The 21,227-nt window shown below is 41.8% G+C and overlaps 1 protein-coding gene across 2 annotated transcripts; it reads right to left on the bottom strand.

Moving 5' to 3' along the window:
* Positions 1-367: 367 nt before the first annotated feature.
* LOC113963622 (interleukin-1 receptor type 2-like) lies at positions 368-20,330 on the bottom strand. Of its 2 annotated transcripts, none has more exons than XM_027674956.1 (9): positions 20,231-20,330; positions 12,539-12,669; positions 12,186-12,444; positions 9,858-10,032; positions 8,278-8,452; positions 7,134-7,199; positions 5,701-5,836; positions 4,129-4,274; positions 368-2,765 (listed from the first exon to the last, which is right to left on the bottom strand). In XM_027674956.1, exons 2-9 carry the CDS (start codon positions 12,615-12,617, stop codon positions 2,638-2,640), a joined length of 1,164 nt encoding a protein of 387 aa, XP_027530757.1. In that variant the 5' UTR covers positions 12,618-12,669; positions 20,231-20,330; the 3' UTR covers positions 368-2,637. The 2 variants fall into 2 exon arrangements, with proteins under 2 accessions (XP_027530757.1, XP_027530756.1); XM_027674955.1 differs by lacking the exon at positions 20,231-20,330 and adding an exon at positions 14,338-14,568.
* Positions 20,331-21,227: the final 897 nt, after the last annotated feature.

The following is a 21,227-nucleotide window of genomic DNA, read 5'->3' as shown; positions in this document are numbered from 1 at the left end:
AAGCCAGTAGGTGAACAGAATACTCAGGCAGCTGGTAGGCAGAGAAAGACCACCCAGTGCCACCTGCCCAGAGTGAGCCAGAAAACTTGGGGGACTGCAGAGCGAGGACGGTCATGAACATGGTGGCAGTCAGGAACAGAGCTTGGCCCATCAGGACAGTCCTCCTTCAGTGCGACCAGGCACAGTCACAAGGTGAGAGAAGCAGCTGAAAATGGAGCTCATCCTGCAACCCCACAGAGCAGGGGTGACTGTGCCTCCAGGGGACAAGTCCCTCTGCAGCAAGCGCTGGAAAAATCACACCTCTCCAGGAAAGTACTGCCACCCTCAAAGTCCCATCTCATATCTCCCATCTTTCTTTACACACAACTCACACACCAGTATATTGTTTTGGGTTTTATTTGTTTTTCATTTTTCACAGAACATTTTCAAAAACAATGTTGCCCTTGTGTATAATGATAGAAAGAAATGTAAAGCATTTACATTATGTAGACCACTTACTCAAGCCTACTGTAAAATATCTACATAATATAGTTCACTTGAACGTCTGCTTATGAGGAAAGCCTTCAGAATATTGATAGACCAACAGTTAGAGAAGCAAATATCACTTCATAAAAGATAAGCCTTTGTTTCTATACATTCCTTTTGTATTCAAGGTGCCACTGAGTAACATCTATTCTCTATATGCCTAATTTTTATCTCACATTCACATTTCTTTCTCCTGTTCTAGCTTGGAGGACGATCTGAGGTGTTTAACTTTCTTATGGCACCAGTACTCCACATACTTCTTTTCCACTACTTAGTGAAATCCAACCTGTACCTATAGCTGGATGTGTTATCCCACTACTCTTGGAGGATACAGATGGAAAGGAAGAACAAATCACATTTTGAAATGTTACACTTACTGACAATCCAAATTTATTCTGTAGCTACAGACTAGTGATTGCTTGAAAATAATGAGCATTCCTGATGTTCCTAAAATATTTTTCATGTTTTTTCCAGCATTGGTCAGTTCATCTATAGCTTTCTTCCTTCAAAGAACAGATATCCAAGTGGATTGACTGGTTTCCACACTTGCAGACAGCTTTTTCCCATCTGCCCATAAAATACATGTAGTCTTTATCATCATAGCTGACATTCTGTGCTTGGAAACAGTGAATTCTGTGGTCTTCTTTGGTTGCTCTTGACTCAGACTGTGTCAGAACTCTTATCTCCATGCCTTAGAATATTTGAAGGGAGGCTTTGGCTTAAATCTCATTACTTGCGAAGGTTCTGCTAGTAGATAATAAAGGTTTCCTAACTCAAGCCACATCCTACACTTTGAAGTTTTTCCAAATATTGATTGGACTAACTCAGAGCCAGCTATAAGAGATGGTGGAAAGGAATTAGATTATGGCCTCTCCCAGTTGGACATGAGCTGTTCATTTCCCTAGTTTGTTACCATTTGTTTCTTTGGAGCCAGTGTTTTTCCTAATTTTTTTTCCTACAGAGTTTGAAAAACCTCTGGGATGATTTACATGAACAAAAAGCTTTATCTTCAGAGTCTGTGAGAGGTGTCAGTTATGGCTCTGTAACAATGTAGTCCTTTAAGGCAGTTTTTTTTCCTTCCCATACAGATGAAGATAATACACATTATATGTCATGTAGCTATTTCTCAGCTATTATAAGTGGTGTCTCTTTGAAGAGGAAGTAACCAAGTCATTTTACTCCCTCTGACCCTCAAAGTACAGCATGGTCACTGATTATTTATTGCTCCCTTCTGATTTATGCCGAGACCAGAATCCAGTTAGATTAACCTAACAGGCAGTGTTTTGCATCATGAGTAATCAATTTGCATACTGCAATTTAAAGGACACAATTTGAAGCTACACCAGATTGGTCACAGAAGGGGTTGGAGGCACAAAAGGGTGAGACTGTATATTACTACTGGAAATCTGTCCAGCTACTTCCAGGAATAAAAGTTTTTTGTTAGTCAAATGACTCTGAAAACACAAATTCTCTCCTTGGCAAAGATAACAACATGTTACAGCTGCCTATGAATCTCTAGCTATGACATATTAGTAGATAAAACAGAACTGAATACTGCAGCGTACAGTAATCTGTTATGCAAATGTAGTTTTCTCTGGGGGAGGAATATTCTGAGACAGTCCATTTAAGCAAAGAATAATCCAAATGGTGAAAAAAATTAGGTTTTTTATGGCAAAGTTCATAGATATACAGTTGCCATGACAACTGCATTTGGCTCTGGAAAAGGGAAAACAAATGGGTCTTTTTAGGGGGTTTCTTTTCCTTCTGTACAAAAACCCAGTAAGTTTATTGAAATTATGAAGGGTGAGAGCACTTCCCTTTCCCTACCTTTCCCATATCCAGAGCATGATCCCAGTATTCTGTGTTCCAAAATTCTACAGATTGCACCCTAGCTGCAAAATAATAGAATCAGGTTTCCTGCATCTAGGCAGCATAAAAATGGAAACTTATATTCTTAACTTCATCAGAAGACTTGGAGAAGAGGGAAAGAGCTGATATATATCTGTCTGCTGGGAATGCAGTATATCAGGTCTGAAATGCTCTCTGTGCCTCACGTGAAAGATAGCCATGGTGATTTTTTGTTCTGTTGGCAGTTGGAGAACCAGGCAGAATTTAAACCTTTGCTATGCTATATCTTTTATCGTCTCTCCGCTTCCAGCACTTGTGCATGCATATCCCTCCCACGATCACACAGGCCAGTGCAATGGGAATCATTGCAATGTACCAGGACAAGCCAACAGCTGGAAAGGTAAAGAATAAATATTAATATTTTTAAAACAAACAAACAAACAAACCAAACCAAACAAACAAAACAACAACAACAAAAAAAAAACTCTCAGGAATATAGTTCTCTAAGTTCAAGAAGGAAGAGGAGAAATCACAATAAAAAGGCCGTGTGCAAATTAACCTTCCAGCACAGCTTATGCACCTGTGAAAGGAAGAGGTCTATTGATTGAACACTCTGAGAAATGTGTTTATGAAGATAGGAGGAAGAATTTGAAAACAACAGAGGGCGAGAATTTAAAGTTCAATCCTCTGCATACACCTGACTCTTCCCAACCCCTGATCAGAGTGGCTGTGTGCCACTTGATTTGTGGCACACGAATTGATTTGTTAAAAGCAGAGACACTCCAAGACGGAAGTAAAAGCACTGCGTGGAGAAGGAGTACATAACAGTTAATCTACCCGCAAGCTGTGTGAATAATTTTCTTCTACAGAGTGGCTTATAAATTAGTAATGATCAAGCCATGATGCTGAACTTCTTCCCAAATACAGCTAATTTCCAACACCAGTGTCTGTCCAGACTATTTTTGATTATTCCAGCATATACTGGTACGTGGATTGCCTCCTTTGTAGTAAGTAATACCTATGTAGGTCATGGAAGACAAGGCCAGCACATCCAGCAAAATGAGTACAAATCCCTCATCATAGAAAGCTGGAGTAAGTCATAACTCATAATGAAGTCTTAAATATGCCTTTCTAAGACAGTTTGAGCAAGCTTTGGTGATTCATCAACCTCATGCAAAGAAACAATTAGCATTGCTTCACATCGATTTTACAGCATGTTCTTTGGCCAATGGTCTATCATGCTGCAATATTAATTGCACTGAGCTTAAGTCTTCTCTTCTCCTCACTAGGAGCCAAAATAATAACACTCATCATAATTTACACTTGTTATTTTGGTGGCAGTCTGTGCATGAGGAAAAGGAACACTCAAGTAATTAATTCTGTTCTTGTCTTTTTTTTCTCTACTTGTTGAGGAACTGCAGGAGCTCTGGCCCTCCTTCAGCCAAAGGGAATTTGCCAGTAGTCTCACTGAAAACATCATTTCACAAAGTGTATCTAAATTGGAGTCTTATTCAATAAACAGATATACCAGCACAGCTGGATCTTTACCCCTGCATAAAATGTCGGTAAATGACCCATAAAAAGTGTATTTTGTGAACAGACTATATCAAAGACTACAGGTGAAAGAGTCAACCAGACTTTCCCCAGGCAATAATTCATTCTGGCACTATCTCTGACAGTATAAAAGGCTTGGATGATATGTCAGCATTAGAATAATAATAACAATTATCCAAAATAAGCAGTGAAAACAGCTACCTTCCTGCTTGACCCTTGTTGGCAGTACTTGGTATCCATATCTGTTCTGGGCCAGACAGGTAAAGTCTGTGTAAAAGTCCATTTCTTCAACAGAATCAAAAATCAGTGGTACTTCAATGAAGTTTTCATCATTTTCTACAATTTCTCTAGAAAAAATAAGAACAATTTAATGGTCAATACTTTTATAAGCTATCTTTTCTCTATTTAATATGTTCATTCTAAGAGCACAAGAAAATGTATTGGATATTGGCTCATTTCTGAACTAGCCACACAGCATTCAAGGTCACATGATGTCTCCCAGTCCAGTTCTGCTAACTAGTTGAGTCTCAATGGGCAGTACTCATCCTGCACTTCTTGGAGCCTACAGGAAAAAAGATCTGAAGTTGTCTTGCAAAAATAAATAAAAGGGAAGGAAGAAAGGCAAATAAAATTCTGTATATCTTTAAGCTCGCTACACAGTATTGGGGGAGGACCTAATTCCTTCTTTCTGATCACCTATTCATTTCTGAAATTAATTATTACTATCAGATGGAAGAGGACATATGGAGAACATAAACCTGCAAATGCTCTCTCAGAAAACTGAACCACCATTCCTGTCTATCACATGTCCCGAGCCAAGAGCTCCATACAAGAAAATGTCTAAGAAGTTTCCAGCTTATTTCAATATTATTGTTTCATGAATACAACTCTCTGAAAATGGTTTTCTAGCTGCAGTCAAACATTGTCCCTTGGTATCTTTTAGTCATTTCTGGAGCAGTTGTCCAGCTGCTCTTTAATGATCTGATAATGAGTCTGCATTGCACCATGGCAATGGAATTCCGGCTGTACCACAAGAAGGCAGGAACATGGCAGTAGGCTCTTTGCCAGACTGCTGCAGGAAATTTGTTTTCCTGGTGGTATTTGAGCTGTTTTGCCATGCAGCCATAACGGGGGCTTCCAGCAGAACTGGAGTGTCTCACACACTGTGGGTTCTACATGAACCTTAGCTGTCATAGTCACTGTCCTTGTGCAATTCCATAATAATATGTAACAGCAATAATGATAGTGATAGTCATAATCAAAGTAATTTTTGAAGTCCAAGTAAGAAAGTACCTGTGTGCTCTATTCTAAAGCCTGCAGAGATATTTTATGGTTCCTGACCACAGGTTTAATGCATTTTCACTTATCCATATAAACAAGATTATAAACTAATGCTGCCAATCATGGGATGGGAAAACACATAAAGGTTTGGGCATACAGCTGAGTGACCACGTTACCTCTGGCTGCAGCATGACCAGGTTATTATCTGGCACTGGCGGCCACAAATGGCCAAAACCAGCTCACATCCATAACTGTTAAACACTCTTGTCCCTCAAAATACAGATGCCACATCTCCAAACTCTGTTGGAAATGGTCCCGGACCCATGCTAAACCCTAATCAATAGCCAGGAATTCCTTAGGAAGGTGCTCTCACCTTTATTTCAGATCTATCTCTATCCCATTTCATTACCTGGCATTCAGCTGCACCAAGAGCCCTTGTTGCACTGCAGGTTAAAACAACAAGCACAAGGAAGCACTTTCAGCCAGACTTACTGTCGTTCTCCCTCTGTAACTCTGCTTTGTTTATAAACCACATCAACACTGGTGTCGTTTGCCAGCCATTCCACATCGGTTTGGACATGGCTGCTCAGCCCAACAAACACTTTGCATGGAAGAGTCATCTTGGAGCCTGTCAAAAAAACAAAGATTGAAAAACAATTTGGATACATGTGAAGAACTACTTTTTCTTCTTGTGAAAGCCAACAACTCCAGTGGGAGGTCAGGTTCCCACACGTCAAGCACCACTACATTCAAAACTGAAGTTAATCCCCAGATTACTTTTGATCCCCTACTCCTTGACAGAAAGCCCCTTCAGTTTCGCAGTCCTTCCCAGTGCTAACCAAATCATTTTCCTGTTGCAAGAGTTAGCAACTCTTGCACTAAACACATTCCTCAAGAGGCAAAGCTCTGTCCTTGCGGCCTTGCTCTTTCTGCAGCCCAAAGAGCACCATGTGATTTACCCCTCTGGAGCAATTGCATTAACTAAAAGTGTAGCTTTGCTTGGAGATGTTGTGGGCAAGAGCATTCAGCTCAAGGTGGGACCTCCAGAGATAAAGTGATTGTGCAAAAATGCTGAAATTTTGATAAAGTTATTGTAACTCAGAGGTAAGGATAAAGAGACTCCAGGCTGGTGTGGATCTATGGAAAACATAGGGCTCAATAATGCAAACAATGTTATTATTATACCTGTGCAGATGGTGATAAAAAGAACACAAAACACTACATGGAGGTAGACAGGAAACAAAACAAATCAAAATACAAAAACAACAACGAACAAAAAAACCAAAACAAAACAAAAAAGAAAAACAACCGCAAAACTTGGTAGGCCTACAATGATGGAAAGAAAAGTAGCAGCGAAAACTAACAACATCATAGGACAGAGCTGTGCGTATAGTACCCAAGTTAAAAAAGTTTAGTGTAAAATGTGTCTGGCATTGTCTAGGAGGAGGAAATGCAACAGAATTTTGTTGTCATAATGTAATCTTCAAGCAAAAATTGACATCCTATCAAGGTACTTGCTAACTAAAAGCTATCTCGTTCAAACAGTAAAAACTAATGAAAAAAGGTCTCTTTTCAAAAGAGCTAGATGGCTCATTCAAAGCTAACAGGTAACCAGACCAATTTGAGGAAATATGAAAAAGTTCTTAGTGAAGAGGGAACGGTGGGCAGCTAAGCTAATGGTGCAAACATGCCTTTATTGCTTTGTAAGGGGCTAAAATCTACAGTACTTCTGCAGTTTCTCCTACCTGGCAGACAGCATCTGATTGTAGACAGTAAGAAACAAAAACTACACCGGTACTGACCCTCAGGTAAGATAATAGAGATCAAAGAAACTACAACAATTTACACCAACAAATTACACCATAAGAGGACCTGCTCTAATTTTTATCTGATTAGGTGTTTCCAAAAATAATGTTGGGCCTTACCAAGAACAGCTGATGTTGTCTTTTGCGTTGGATACACAATGATTGGGGTAATTCTCTTCTCTCGTTCTGAAGTTAGAAAGAGAACAGTCAGTGCTAATGCAAGAGCAAACATGGGCACGGCCCCAGAACTAGAAACGTGACACTTCGCTCAACACCTGTTGTCTTCCACGGAAACATTTGATTGTTAAACCCACTGGCTAAAAGAGACATTCCCGTCTCAAGCCCAGAGACCCGTGTTTGTGGAGACAGGATCCCATTCTCATCCCGATCCCGAGGGATGCAGCAAAAGGAATTCCCGGCACGCCCGCCCCCTGCTGGCCGCTTTGCGCAGCAGTGCCACGTCCCTTCCGCCCCCCCCCCGCCGCTTTCACCCCTCTGCGAAACAGCATTTTGTCCTCGCCCTAAGCAACTATGAAGTGCTTTAACTCCTAACCTCTCTGAAGCCATTTGCAGTGACACCCCCATGCCCCCAAGACATAATTACTCGATTTAAAAAACACGGGTCCTCGCAGGAACGACCCCTGTCCTGCCAGGGGTGCTGTGGGAGCCCCATCAGTGCCGGGGCAAACACTGACGGTGTCCCTGTTCCCTTGGCATGCCTGAGAGATAGAGCATGACCTCCTCTCCCGAGTTGCATTAGCAAAGAAGAGGTTTTCTTAAGTGATGTAATGTTTTAAGGTGTCAATCCTTGAATCATAGAATCACAGAATGGTTTGGATTGGAAAGGGCCTTAAAGATCATCTAGTTCCAACCCCCCTGCCATGGTCAGGGGCATGTTTCACTAGACAAGATTGCTCAGAGTTCCATCCAACCTGGCCTTGAACACTTCCAGGGATGGGGCACCCACAACTTCTCTGGGCAACTTATTCCAGTGCCTCACCACCCTCACAGGAAAGAACTTTCTCCTAATACCTAATCTCAACCTGTCCTTTTTCAGTTAGAAACCATTCTCCCTTGTCCTGTCACTACATGCTCTTATAAAAAGTCCCTCTCCATCTTTCTTGTAAGCCACCTTTAGGTACTGGAAGGCCTCAATAAGGTCACCCTGAAGGCTTTTCTTTTCCAGGCTGAACAAACCCAACTGCCTCAGCCTTTCCTTGTCCCAGAGGTATTCACATCTCTAATCATCTAATATTATATTTACCAGCAGTCTCCAGCTGAATTGTCCTGGTGATTTCATACATCACACCTTCAAATGGAAATAGCATCTTGCAAGTGTAATAGCCAGCATCTGTTGGTAGCACAGACGTCATGATCAGAGAAGCTGAACCTTTCAGAATGACAAATTTTTCATTGTTGTCTTCCAAAGGCAGGGTATCCTGGAGAAAGGACAGCAAGTGGTGTTATGACTCAGATATGGTTACGCCCTGTGTAGGTCCTAAACAAAATTACTTATCAGTCTCTCTGTTATTAAATATCACTGGGAAATCTGAGCAGTTCCACTTTCCCACCAAAGGAAATGCTAAAATGCTCCGTGGCACTATATGAAGTGTGAAGAACCATTATTTTAATCTATTTACAATGTGTGTACGTAGTTCTTCAATAAAGAGCACATTTTAAGATGCAAAAGGTATAATACGCTCTTCTCTGAGTCCTCTTAAGAGCAATCAGCCAAGATATTCTTCTAAGACAAAACCATTTTAGTACCCATGGGTGTTTTCACAATTATATCACTTTCCATATATGACCTCGTAAGACTAATATTCTAAGGTGTTCTTTCAAGACAAATACTAGTAATCATAAAGGTTTTCACATAGCTGTTACTTACCCTACGTACCTCATAAACTGTTACAAATTCCTGCTCTGTATCCCTAAGGCTGTTTTCATACAAAGGTTGGAGCCCTTCTAGGAGCAATGATGTTCCTGCTCCATGAAGGCAGGGTAGCTCTTTCAGACAGTTGTAATGAGAACCATATTGAGGGGGGCAGCCTTTTGCTTAGATAAAGTGGCTTATATCCCACTTCTGAAGGGAATCCTGAGCAGCACAATTTTACTGGTGTGGTACCAACCACAACCTAGACACTGCTGTAGGAAGCCAGCCTATGTATTGCATCCTATGGTAAGACAACAGCTGCACAAGGCAGAGCATGCAAACATAGTGAAGCATAAATAAAAGTTAACCAAGGTGCTATGAAAATACAAGAAGGATCCCCTGCTCTCCAGTGAGAAATTGTACAGATGAGGATGATGAATTGAAAGATATTTGACCTTAGAGGCAAAACCATGCTTGCCTACTTGAAAAGCCACAAACTGGCAAGTTAGGCAAGAGAACACTCTAAATAAACATTGTGTAACTAACCTAGTATTTCCAAATGCTGTATTCCGGTTGATTAATGAAAGCTACCCCATCTGAAAAGTGAGGAAGCATCCCTGGGAGGTCCTACTTTATGAGATCCACTACAAGGGCCATAAAAAGAAGCACAGTGCCAAAGGGAAGAGCCTGATCTCAAGTGGCAAACCCTGGAGTTGGGTAAGTAATCTATCCTTAAAAATAGTTGCATTGCCTGGGAAAGCATACAACATGTGGAAAACTTCACCCTGTGCTGAATCCACCCCAGAGAACCTTTCTTAAAATATATACATCTGCCCCAAAATTCCCAGTATATATATATATTACACTGTGCTCATGACTTGACCAACATGATGTTCAGGAGAAACATAAAGTGGAGATTTATGTGCTAAATTGGAATTAGGCTATGCATAAAAAGGAGGTGAAAGTTCTACCTTGTACCACTTGAGCTCTAAGCTTGTCCAATTTGGTGAAAAATCCCACAGGTCAGGACAAACGATCTTCCCAGAGGTGAAAGTGAAGAGGACCTGGGGATAGGCAATCTCCTGAGCAGCTGTTTTCTCCACGACTGTGAGGTGGATGGAGACTTCTACGCAGTAGGAGGAGTTCCTGCAGACAGAGGAGGGAGAGGTGAGCACCCACCAGTGACACAGGGAACCTGAGTGACACTCAAGGTTTCCTCCTGGCTCCATTTCTTTCCTTAGCAGTTTCTAGGAGGCCAGGTCTGAGATCATACCAGGAGGGATGCTGGAAAAATCACTGGTACTGTTCTTTTGGCATAATCTAAACATGTGCTTGACACATGTCTGCCTTGGACATTCAGTCTTTTCTTTTTTGTACACCAAGTTTCCTGTGCACCCTTAGACTACAGCATTTTTTTTATTTTTTCACCTGAACTGTAGCAGGTGTGTCATGAAGTCTCCACCATTTCCTTGGAAAAGGTCCTGACTATGAAAACCCTAATGATGAAATAAAAACCTTAAAGCATGTATTGAAATACATCTGCAGTCACTATTGCACAACCACAGGCGTTTCTGTGAGTACATATATTGTGTAGAAAAGAAGGCATTCTGGTTTTGGAAGGCTTGCAATATTCAACTTTTCATTCTGGCCCAAAGTGACAGTCACTTCCAGTCCCAAGGAGGACCAAACTTGGGAAGACAGATGCTTAAATTCTATCCTCCACAACCTCTGAAGCCCTGCCTTGGAGGTGCCTCTACCCAGGGCAGTGACTGATCATTGAACGGGCCAACAAAGCCAGGCAGTTCGGCTGCCAACTCCAGGAGAGCAGCTGTGGGCTGCAAGCAGACAGACTGACACTGCTGCCAGGGCACTGTGGTCATCTTTCACTTAAAGGCTGGATGCCCAAATCCAAAATACTAGCTTCACAGAAGCAGAGATCTCTGACAGTTTGCTTCTACCCTTATTTTACAGTGTTGAAATAAAAAATCTGATAGCTTTCCCATAGGCTGATTTGCAAAGGAAATACAATTTGCTTGTACTCTATTAATCCTGTAATAGTGTTAGCAATGAAGTTATGTACTCGACTCTTGCATGTGTTTTTCAAATGTGTTTCAGAGCATTTTACTGTAGGTATTAGTAACACTGCCATAGTATTATATATTGACAAACTGAGGCAGAATAGTACAAAGAGGGGATTAAAAAACATCCTTGAAAGTCTCAGGCACTACTCTGATCTAGAACAATATTTACAATCTTTTATTACTTTGGTCTCACTATCAGTGTCTTCTCTTCTGCCTCACCATTTCTCGCTGCTGAGACATGTGGAAAGGCCAACCCAATATGCTGAGCATGATTTCTCCACTGGAGTTCTGCCTCTCCATCTCTTCTGCTTTTGACACACATCATTCACAAGGTGTGTCTTGCCAGCAAGGAAACCGTGCTTTACACAAGCAGCTCCAGGGATGTGGAGATACGTTCTCCACTATAAACCCCAGAGCAAGATGCCAGGGATGTACTGGGAGGCTGGCTGGCTGGAGGAGCTTGGAGGGGACAGGGACCTGGGACACCTTCTGGAGTTCAGGCTTCAAGGATGATGGGGGTTTTTGCCTTCTTCAGTCCCCAACAAATCCAGACCCTGATACCTCTTTTGAAATGGTACAATGGGCTGTCAGATTGTAAACACTCAGAAAAAAAACGACCAACAGGGCTGAAAAAAGCCATGCCTGAAGTCTCCACCCACTGCAATATCATAAGTCTGTTATCAATCTAGTAAATACACATCGAGTCTTGGTAAAGGTCTTCCAGCAATACCAAGGCAATCAAATTCTGGTTTAAAATGTGAAGGAGAAATAAAATGAAGACCAGGGATAAGGAAGAGGAAAGAAGGAAGCCACTGCAGAGCCACAGTGTCTTAGTATATGTTTCATAAGGCAATCTCAAGTACAACAAGGCTATTTGCATCTTGCAAAATCCCCTGCCTGCAGCATGTCGCACTTGCCGTAGCACTGACTGGCTCATAGGTAAGCCAGAACAAATTCTTTATACACTGTTTTCCCATGACATCATAGCCAAAACAGCAATCTCATCTCACAATTTATCCAGCTTTCAGTATATGTAATTGTAGAAGACACATAATGCACTTAAGATTCTGACCTTACACATTTTTTTCTCTAATAATGTCAGTGAGGAAATGATCTTACCCAGAAATGCTCTGAATGTAACTGGAGTTTCAAATCAAGCTAATGCATTTGAGACATAGTAAGCTTGTTATTTCACTGGATTTTCTTTTAAATACCCACCTTTTCGTGCAGATATATACTCCTGAATCTTCTAGCATCACTGGTAAAAACCAGAGTGCATTTTCTTTTGCCCAGATTCTTGGATCTTCATCTCTTCCCGATATCATGGTTTTTGAACCATTTTTATACCATGTGATATTAGGAGTCAAGGCAGAAAAATCCAAATGTTTGTAACTGGGGGAAGGGCACTTCAGAACCACAGGTTCTCCATGCAATTCGTAGTAGTGTTTGAAAAACACGGTGTGATCTGGGCAGTTTTCTATATAAATCAGAGATATTTTTACATTACTGTCAGAGAGGCACATTGAACAGAAGGGTGAGGGAGACAGAAAGAAAAAAAAGCATGCCCTTACCCATGTTTTTGACTTGCTGGAATCTGAAAGCAGAGGCTCCTGCTGTGCACGTCACCAGGACAAAGAAGAGCCCACGCATTTTTTTCCACAGCAAAGTGGAAGGAGAAGGTCAAGGGAAAGTCTTTTGAAATCTACAAGGAAGTTTATTACAAGGCAAATGATATAATGAAAATCGTCAATATTATCGTAGGAGTTGACTGTTCTTATCCTTAATCCAGACCTGGGGAGCTTTAGTTCACCCTTAGTGAGCAGAAAGGGGTCTTCATCCCTAGTTTATTGAGGCTGACTTGGTGAAACCAGAGCATCTGGCTTGGCGCACAGATATCACTTCTGTCCCTTCCCTTTCACTCCAGGAGATGAAAACATTATACCACAAGATGCTGCTCTGTCCCCACAGCTTTTCAGTGCAACAGCTAAGGGTGGGAAAATCTAGTTCTGCTAATTTTGCAATAAGATGTGACTGAGGCAAGGGTCAGCTGCTTCGAGTGAGCTGTAGTGCAGTAGCTTGGGTGAACACAGGAGCAAAGATGCATCAGAAGAGACTCTGGTTCTCTGAAACCATCACCTCAGGTGTCTCCCAAGGTTATATGGCCTTCACTAAATCCTGTGTCACTGTATCTTCCCCAGTGTGGCTACTAAAGTAGGCCAGCTAGTGTGGATCAGGCTGCAGGCAAACTTCCTGCTATAACCAGAGCCAAGATTTCAAAGTCTCCAGCAAACGTTTCTACTGGGACAAAAACATTGACTCCCATCGCATGCACACCCATCTTGCTGGTGGTGCTTAAGTGAGTTTTCAGCATGGACACTACTACATCTGTTCTAAAAAAAAAAGATAAGGAAAACGCTGAACAACTTGTCCTGAAAATCAGATATGGTAACACAAAGGGAAAACAAAACTATCTGCTGCCAGTCATTCATCAAACGTCATCTGTATGGACCTGGCACGGACCCAGAAGTTTCTGTGTACATCACTGAATGCTTCTGCTCTGCCACGAGGCTTCAGCTGCTGCTACTCAATTGATAATGTGTTATCTCAGTGTGCTGCAGGCAAAAATATATAAAACATGCTGCATAGAGGCACTAGTTTATGCTCTGTGTAAGGAATTCATGAGCAAATACAGTACACGTATGCATGTGATACATGCTATTTCCATTTTATATACCGAAATGGAAATCTCATACATTTAACATTAGCCGAACACTATGATGAATATTAAATGACTGGGCAACTACTTCAAATCATATCCAAAAGCAAAAAAACATTTCTACCAATATAACATAGCCATATTCATTGGTATTCACCTTTGGGCATCTTCTGTTTATCCTGTCACTCTCATATTTATGTCATGGTTTTAATCCAAATTTCTTCCTGTTCTGGTAGCTATACTTATCTAGCATCTGATAGTTTGACTACAGTAAACTATTTCCAGCTTATTGCCATCTCTGCATCACCACAAAGCCAACCTCTTTCTCAATAATACTGTTTCATAACCATGGGTCATCTCCCCTACTGCTAGATCTGCAAGGGTTTCCAAGGGCATTGGTACGGAGCTGTAGCCTCCCTCAGCTGCACCTGGACTAGGTGCTAGTGTCATTAATAAGCCCCATGATTCACACGGATACCCTGTAATAGGTGAGTTTCTCTCTCTTCAGTTTCTTTGCCTGATGGAAACACTTGGTTATTTTGTTTATAGCTTTCCAGTTCCTTTGCTTTAGTAACTAGAGATCTCCATAAGCCCTACACAATTTGAGGGTTTAGGGGAGGTTTTCATTCCCAAATTTCCATCAGATTCACTTACCTGTGTTTCTGCAGTCTTTCAGCCATTAGCTTTTCACAAAAGAAGCTATCATGGAAATTGCTAGTGAGGACCTTATATAAGGTTTAGCTCAACACACAGCGGAAATTTGTCTCTCATTGCCCAATCAGATTTGTGTCAGAACCAAACGACATTTTAGACACAGCTTTCTTTCCTTCCGTAGAGTGAGGATGAGAGAAACAGAGGCACAGAGAGAAAACGTGTTTGGATTTCCCAAAAAAGGGGAAATAACTGCTAAATGAGTACATGACTAATTTTCCTTTTTTCTGACGAGTGGTAGCTTGCATACACTCATGTCTTCACATGACTATTTCATGCTCTACCTCAAATAAAAATTTCTCATGAGTAACAGAAGGTGTTCTGCAGCATGGTCAGCTAAAAAATTGCACTGTAGTTAAATAATTGCAATCTTCACATTATGTGGTTTAGCAAGCTCTTCATGGACAACATAAATCTTCTGTGATTTCTCAGATCGCTTGTGAATCACAAATGAGTTGATTGCCCTTTCCTTCCATAACATCCATTTTAGTGTGACTGCCTACATTAAGGCTCTCTTGCAATAGGGTATAAAGAATTAACAGATATAAGCAGATCATTAGCAGAAGGAGTAAGAAATGGGCTATAATTTATGGCAATGATGGCCTTCGCGTGTCTAGAAGAGGGCAATCTAATGAGGAACTTCAATCTGGAACTGAACTACAAGACAGTTTTTCTTGTGCCTTGTCCTGACTTGTGATGCCCCCTCCAAGCAACCTTGCATCTCTTACAGCCTCGATGCTTCATGGAGCAGCTGTCATGCATTGCCTCATTGCAAGCCCAGGAAGGCAAGACGTGGTGTCTGGCTGACCTGCTGGACCTGGAGTCAGAACACAGGTCTAGCAGACTTCAGTAAAATGTCCTCACCTGCCTGGGCTTCGTAAACCTTGGCCAAGCAACCCTGGTCTGGAGCACTGGGGTCCTAGCCCAAGGCTCAGGCCTTGTGGTGCTCTGACTAACCAAATTATGACAGAGTAATAAAAATAACATAGCTGTTCATTGCAGTAAGCACATAAGAACCATTTTTTATTTAATCCTAACATAATTCATTGACTCTTTCTTTAATATCAGTCTCAGTTATATTGAAGACCTCAGAATATTGTTTAAGAGATGAAAAATTATCAGGTTTTGAGACCATGCTGCCCTCTACTATGGAAAGAAGAAACATATCAATGAAGACAACTATTAATATACTGCAAGCTTTGGGGATGTGTCACATGCTTGGATTGCATATATTCCTTTGTGCAGGCAATATTGACTGTATTATTACCAGTTCAGTAAATAAAAAGAAAAGAAAAATCATTAAGCCCCATATTTCAATCTGTAGTGGTCTTCATAGTTTCTATATCTTGACCAATGCAGTCATTGCAAGGATCTCTATAGCTATTAGCCCCACACACAAGCTGATCGATTTTCCTCAGTAGTCCTGTTATCCATAAATCTGAAAGGCTGATAATGCAACTGAAGTTACTAACTGCCCTGTAGCACTCCATCTTCTTGTAGAAAAGAAAGAACTCAATCCCCTCGATGCTAAACTCTCGCACTTGAACTATGAAACCCCTGATTTTGCCTTCCAGAATCTCTGCACTTCATTCTGAGAATCTGACCTCATGAATTATAAAACTATATCAGTCTTTCCATTTCCAATTCATTGTATGCAACCAGAAAGACAAGCTGTCAGATTGGGTGGCCTGTGTTATATTAAGTTCAAATATCAGGCTATTACTGTCTGAGTGACTTGCACAATAGATGTAGGAGCCTCTGATTGTAACCCTGGTCACCAAAATGAGGCAAATCCCCAGCAAATAACCCAGATGTTTACCAGACTCAAGAAGAGCAAAACTGCAGGAAATGAGGCTTGATATCTTTGGAAAGATTGTACCTACCCATTGCTGCAAACACACTCATTGCATGCACTGAGTAAAGATATGTGACAACAAGCTGTTTGATGAGCAGCAGAACTAGCATCACTTCTTTTCCACAGATTTGTGCCCCGTGCCCTCACAGACATCCTCCACTGCAGACACCTCATGGTCTTTCCCCACCATGCTCAAGTGCTTTCCTTCCCCTCATGTCGTGTCCTCTTTTCCCACCTCACCCACGACTAGTTTGTCTAGGCCAGGTGCAGTAGCACATCCTTGGGCTTGCTTGCAACTACACTGATGCAACTGGTCAACTTGTCATTGCCCATTACCATGTGTATGGACTGGTTGCTGCCTGACTTTCTCTCTGTGGGGCAATGCTTTGGGTCTCCCATCTGTACACATCAGCAGTCACCAACTTTCCTCATGCTGCTACAACTCCAGGCATTTTGAAAACACAGCCCCTTAGAGGATACAGCTAAAACATTCAAAGTGAGTTTATAATGCAGTAACATATGCTGACCTGCCTTAGAAAACTAAACTAAACACAAATAGCAGTGCAGTTCTCAGATAGCATCATGTCCTTGGATACATCTAACAAGGATCAACACAGTTAAACAGCTTTCTTTAGAAGAGTTCTGTCCTGGCTGTCTTCTTATCCAGAAAATGTCCTGATCACGTGCACCACTACAAGAACTTCAGGTTAAAATAGTTTATCTGGAGGTGCAAAAGTCTGGTCTAGAATAACTCAGGAAGAAATGAAAGATAGAACAAGCACTTTTTTTTAGGAGCTCTCTGCTGAGAAGGCCTTGTTATTTTTGCGGTCAGTTATCACTGAGTATTTATAAACAGAAATATGCAAGTCTAGCAGCTATACATACAGAGAGAGACTCTTTTAGGGAAGCTGGTGTCATTCTGTGGTTTCGTTGTGCTGATGAGTCATTTATACAGCTCAAAATGCTGGAGCATAGCTGTGAAATTCCTAACTTGAAGATCAGACTATTTCCCATATGTCTCAGCTGTTGCTCATCTCACTATATAGCTATTTCCCACACCAGGGCTACATGCAGCTGCCTTGCCACATTTGGGTGGATTTTGCTGTCCTCAGACATCCTAATAAAATAAACAAAATCTCAAGAAATATTTAGTGTTCTGGAAGTTCCTTGCAACAGAGACTTTCAAAAGGCCTCCACAAGCATGGTGTGTCTGTTCAGTATCTGTAGTCCATGGAAGGGGAAATGGAAATTCAGGCATCATGTAATGGAGATAAGACCATTTCTATAAGGGACAATTAACGTGCCAGCTTCTTCTAGCAACTCTCAGGTTCTGCTGTCTGCCTTGGAGGAACTCACCCAAGTGGCTCTGTGGCTGATGATGTTTGGCATCCAAGAACTGCACTCTCATAGACTTTGCTATTTATTCTGTTATCCAGTTTGGCTAAGTGAATTTCATGCAATTAAAAACTGAAGAAAATTTCTCTGGCTCACATAAAAATAAGGTGATGAGGGATTAAGAAATATTGAATGTTGAAAGCTGACTGGAAGCAGATGCAAAGTAAACCTCAACTATTGCACCAACACATGTTCTTGGGCTTATTGACACGATGGAACCTGGTTTTCATTATTTATAATATCCTTGTGCACTGTTCCCAGATGGGGTCCTGAGGAGCACAGAAATGGAGAGGGAAGAAAGAAAGGTATCCAACTCTGAGAATTACCAAATAGATGGAAAAGAAAGAGAAAGACTAAACAGAGAAATTAGCACAAGGCACAACAGATTCCAGGAATACGGGAATTTGCACGCTTAGCCAGAGGAATAAGTGCTGTCAAACCCAAGTTGTATATGACTAAGAGGAAGAAATAGGAGGAGATGCTCCAAGAGATACACTTTGCCATGAGGGAGTGCTAGTTTGGCCAAGGCAGCAATGGCTTGGTTGCAGATTGCCTCACCGCTACTTGTTCCTGGGATTTCAAGAGACTCTTTCATAGCAATAGAAGCCAGGCAGACTGTGAAAAATAATTACACTCTCAAGAGCTGGAAGGGACATGGAGGAGGAGACCCTCAGTGTAGAAATCAACAGGCTGAAAGGGACAAAGTAATAGCTAGAGAGGCCCAGAGTCGCTGTGCACAGACACACAGCCATAGACTGGTAAATGATTTCTGAAAAAGTAGGGTTTGCTGGATTTTATTTAAGGCAGAAAACCATCCTAGGGCACAGTCTACTTGATATTTGGTGCTATGTGGAAAAACAGTGCCAGAGGACTGTTGCAAAGCTCAGTTTGTTAAAACTAGTAGAGGTAAAGTGATATCTCTGTCTCTATAAACTGAACTGGAAACGGCAATTTAAATTGCTAAATAGTGACAATCTAAACATCAATATATCCTAATGCCTCTCTGAAATGACAATAAAAGTGAAAAAATATCTCTTACTGCCCTTCCTTCTGTCATGGATAAAATGGTGTATAGACATTCTGAATTTTGTTCAGGGATATGGTTCGGGTTAGTGTTGGGGTCAGAGAGTAAAAGAGCCTAGAGCTCCAAGGACACTGGGGATGAAAAAGTCAAGCCAAGGGGATCATGGCAGGGCCCCAACATCATTGCTGCCCCTACATCTCTTTCATCTGGTCCCCCCATGGTGATGGAGACCTCAACCACAGTGACTAGAAGTCATTAAGGTTAGTGGTAGGCTTTAGAGACTAAAAGATCCCACATCTCCAGGAACCCTGGAGCTGGAAAAGGCATGCCAAGGGGATCATGGCAAGTCCCCAACATTTCTGCTCCTATATCTTTTTTATCTAGGCTACCAGTGGTGATGGGGACCTCAGCTCCAGCAACAAGATGCCATAAGGGCTAGTGTTGGGGTTGGGGTTCAGAGAGCCACAGAGTCTACAGCTCCAGGGATACTGGGGCTGGAAAAGGCATGCCAAGGGAATCACAGCAGGAACCCAAGATTGCTGATACCACACGTTTTTATTGTGGTCACCTATGGTGAGGGGGACCTCTGCCACAACTTCAAGCCATTCGGGTTAGGGTTCAGAGAATAAAAGAGTCTACATTTCCAGGGTAACCAAGGCTGGAAAAGGCATGGCAAGGGGATCATGACAGCGACCCAAAACTTCTGCCCGTACTTGTTTTTTATGTGGGACACCTATAGTGGTGTCACTACATGTATCCATGTAGTCACATGGACAAGCTGCCATTGGGGTTAGGGGTAGAGTTCAGAGAGCAAAGCAGCCTAGAGCTCCATGGACACTGAGGCTGGAAAAGGCTTGTCAAGGGTATCAGTGCGGGGCCTCAACATTGCTGCTTCCACGCCTTTCAAATGATGGTCACCTGTGGTGATAGGGATGTCAGCCACAGTGAAAAGATGCCTTTAGCATTTGGGTTCAGAGAGCAACAGAGCCTACAGCTCCAGGGACACTGGGGTTGGAAAAGGCATGCCAAGGGGATCACAGCAGAGTCCTAACATTGCCACTTCCACACTTTTCAAATGATGGCCACCCATGGTGATGGGGACCTCAGCTTCAGCAAGGGGATCAATGCAGGCCCCCAGCATTGCTGTCCCTATATCTTTCTAGTCTGGGCCACCCACAGAATTATTCAGGCTGGAAAGAAACTCTAAGATCATCGAGCCCAACCATTAACCCAGTATCGCCATGTTCATCACTAAACCATATCCCCAAGTGCCATATCCACACACCTTTTGAACACTTCCAGGGCTGGTGATTTCACCACTTCCCTATGCAGAACATTTCAAAGCCTGTCCATCCTGTCAGTGAAGAAATTTTTCCTAATATCTAATCTAAACCTCTCCTGATGCAACTTGAGGCCATTTCCTCTTGTCATGTGATTTGTTACCTGGGAGAAGAGGACAATCCCTAACTTGCTACAACCTCACTGGGGTTCCTTCTGCTTCCTCAAGCTAGCAGCCATCCCCACTGCTTGGATGGAGTAAGCCTACAGCATACATCACCTACCATGCCTTAGTGCAGGGCTTCAGGTAAAGCTGCAGCACCAATCTGGTCACTCAACATAGGGCTGAGAGGTGGGGCTGACTGGGAGGAAGCAATGCCAAGGAGAACAGCAGACATTTCCCACAGCTTTGGCATCTTCTCAGACTGCAGGCAGTGAGTCACTAGGGGCACTAGGGGCATGCCAGAAAAAAAAGCAAACCTGAGATTGCTGATTAGCTTTTTCTTCCCCTCCAGTTCTGAAATCACAGTGTTTGCTTGCAATCATTATTGGTCTTTTTATGTATGAAGCTCTGTGGTCTTGCATGTGAAAAGTGTCAAGGGATTTAAAAACACAGCAGTGATTACAAAAAGCTCACAGTAACAGCACACAGGGGAGGACTACGTCCAGTTGAGGAGCATGAAGTCATATAGAGTTACATGACCCAAAACAACAGGGACAATAGATTTCTAAATCAGTTATTGTGCTTGGTTTAAGCAGCCAACCCAGCAAACAGGAATTCCAAAGGCAAAGAGAAAAACAGATGACAAAGATTTTTGTTCATAATTAACTTTTTGTTAGCTGAACTTAAATTTAGTAGGTAAGAAGTAACTTCATACTATGAAAAACAGTGACAAAAGTATGGCTTATGATTAGGGAAAAATTGAGGTGGTACAGATCATACATTACTGTAGGTGTACTGGGAGTGTAATATTAACCATTACTTTTACTTTTTTATTACGTGTTCCTGAATTAAATATTTGTCTCACCAAGAAGATGAAGTGATTTATGTAATGCAGGCAGTAAATCGTCTCATTTATCTTAGTTTTACTGTCCTTCAGACACACAAGTATATTTCACACACTTTTTTTAAGAAGCAGGCATATGAAACACACTTAGCGGATACAATTACCCAAGTTATTTCTTTCCTACTCCACTACAGTAATGTGTAATTGTGCTGGTTTAAAAGTTAACCAGCAAGGGAAAATGAACTCAATTCAAAAGAGAGATTTATAAGTCAGA

The sequence above is a fragment of the Neopelma chrysocephalum genome, unplaced genomic scaffold (assembly GCF_003984885.1).
Source record: "Neopelma chrysocephalum unplaced genomic scaffold, ASM398488v2 Primary Assembly neopelma1_25, whole genome shotgun sequence".
NCBI classification, from domain to species: domain Eukaryota; kingdom Metazoa; phylum Chordata; class Aves; order Passeriformes; family Pipridae; genus Neopelma; species Neopelma chrysocephalum.
This window is presented reverse-complemented; position numbering and strand designations above follow the sequence as displayed.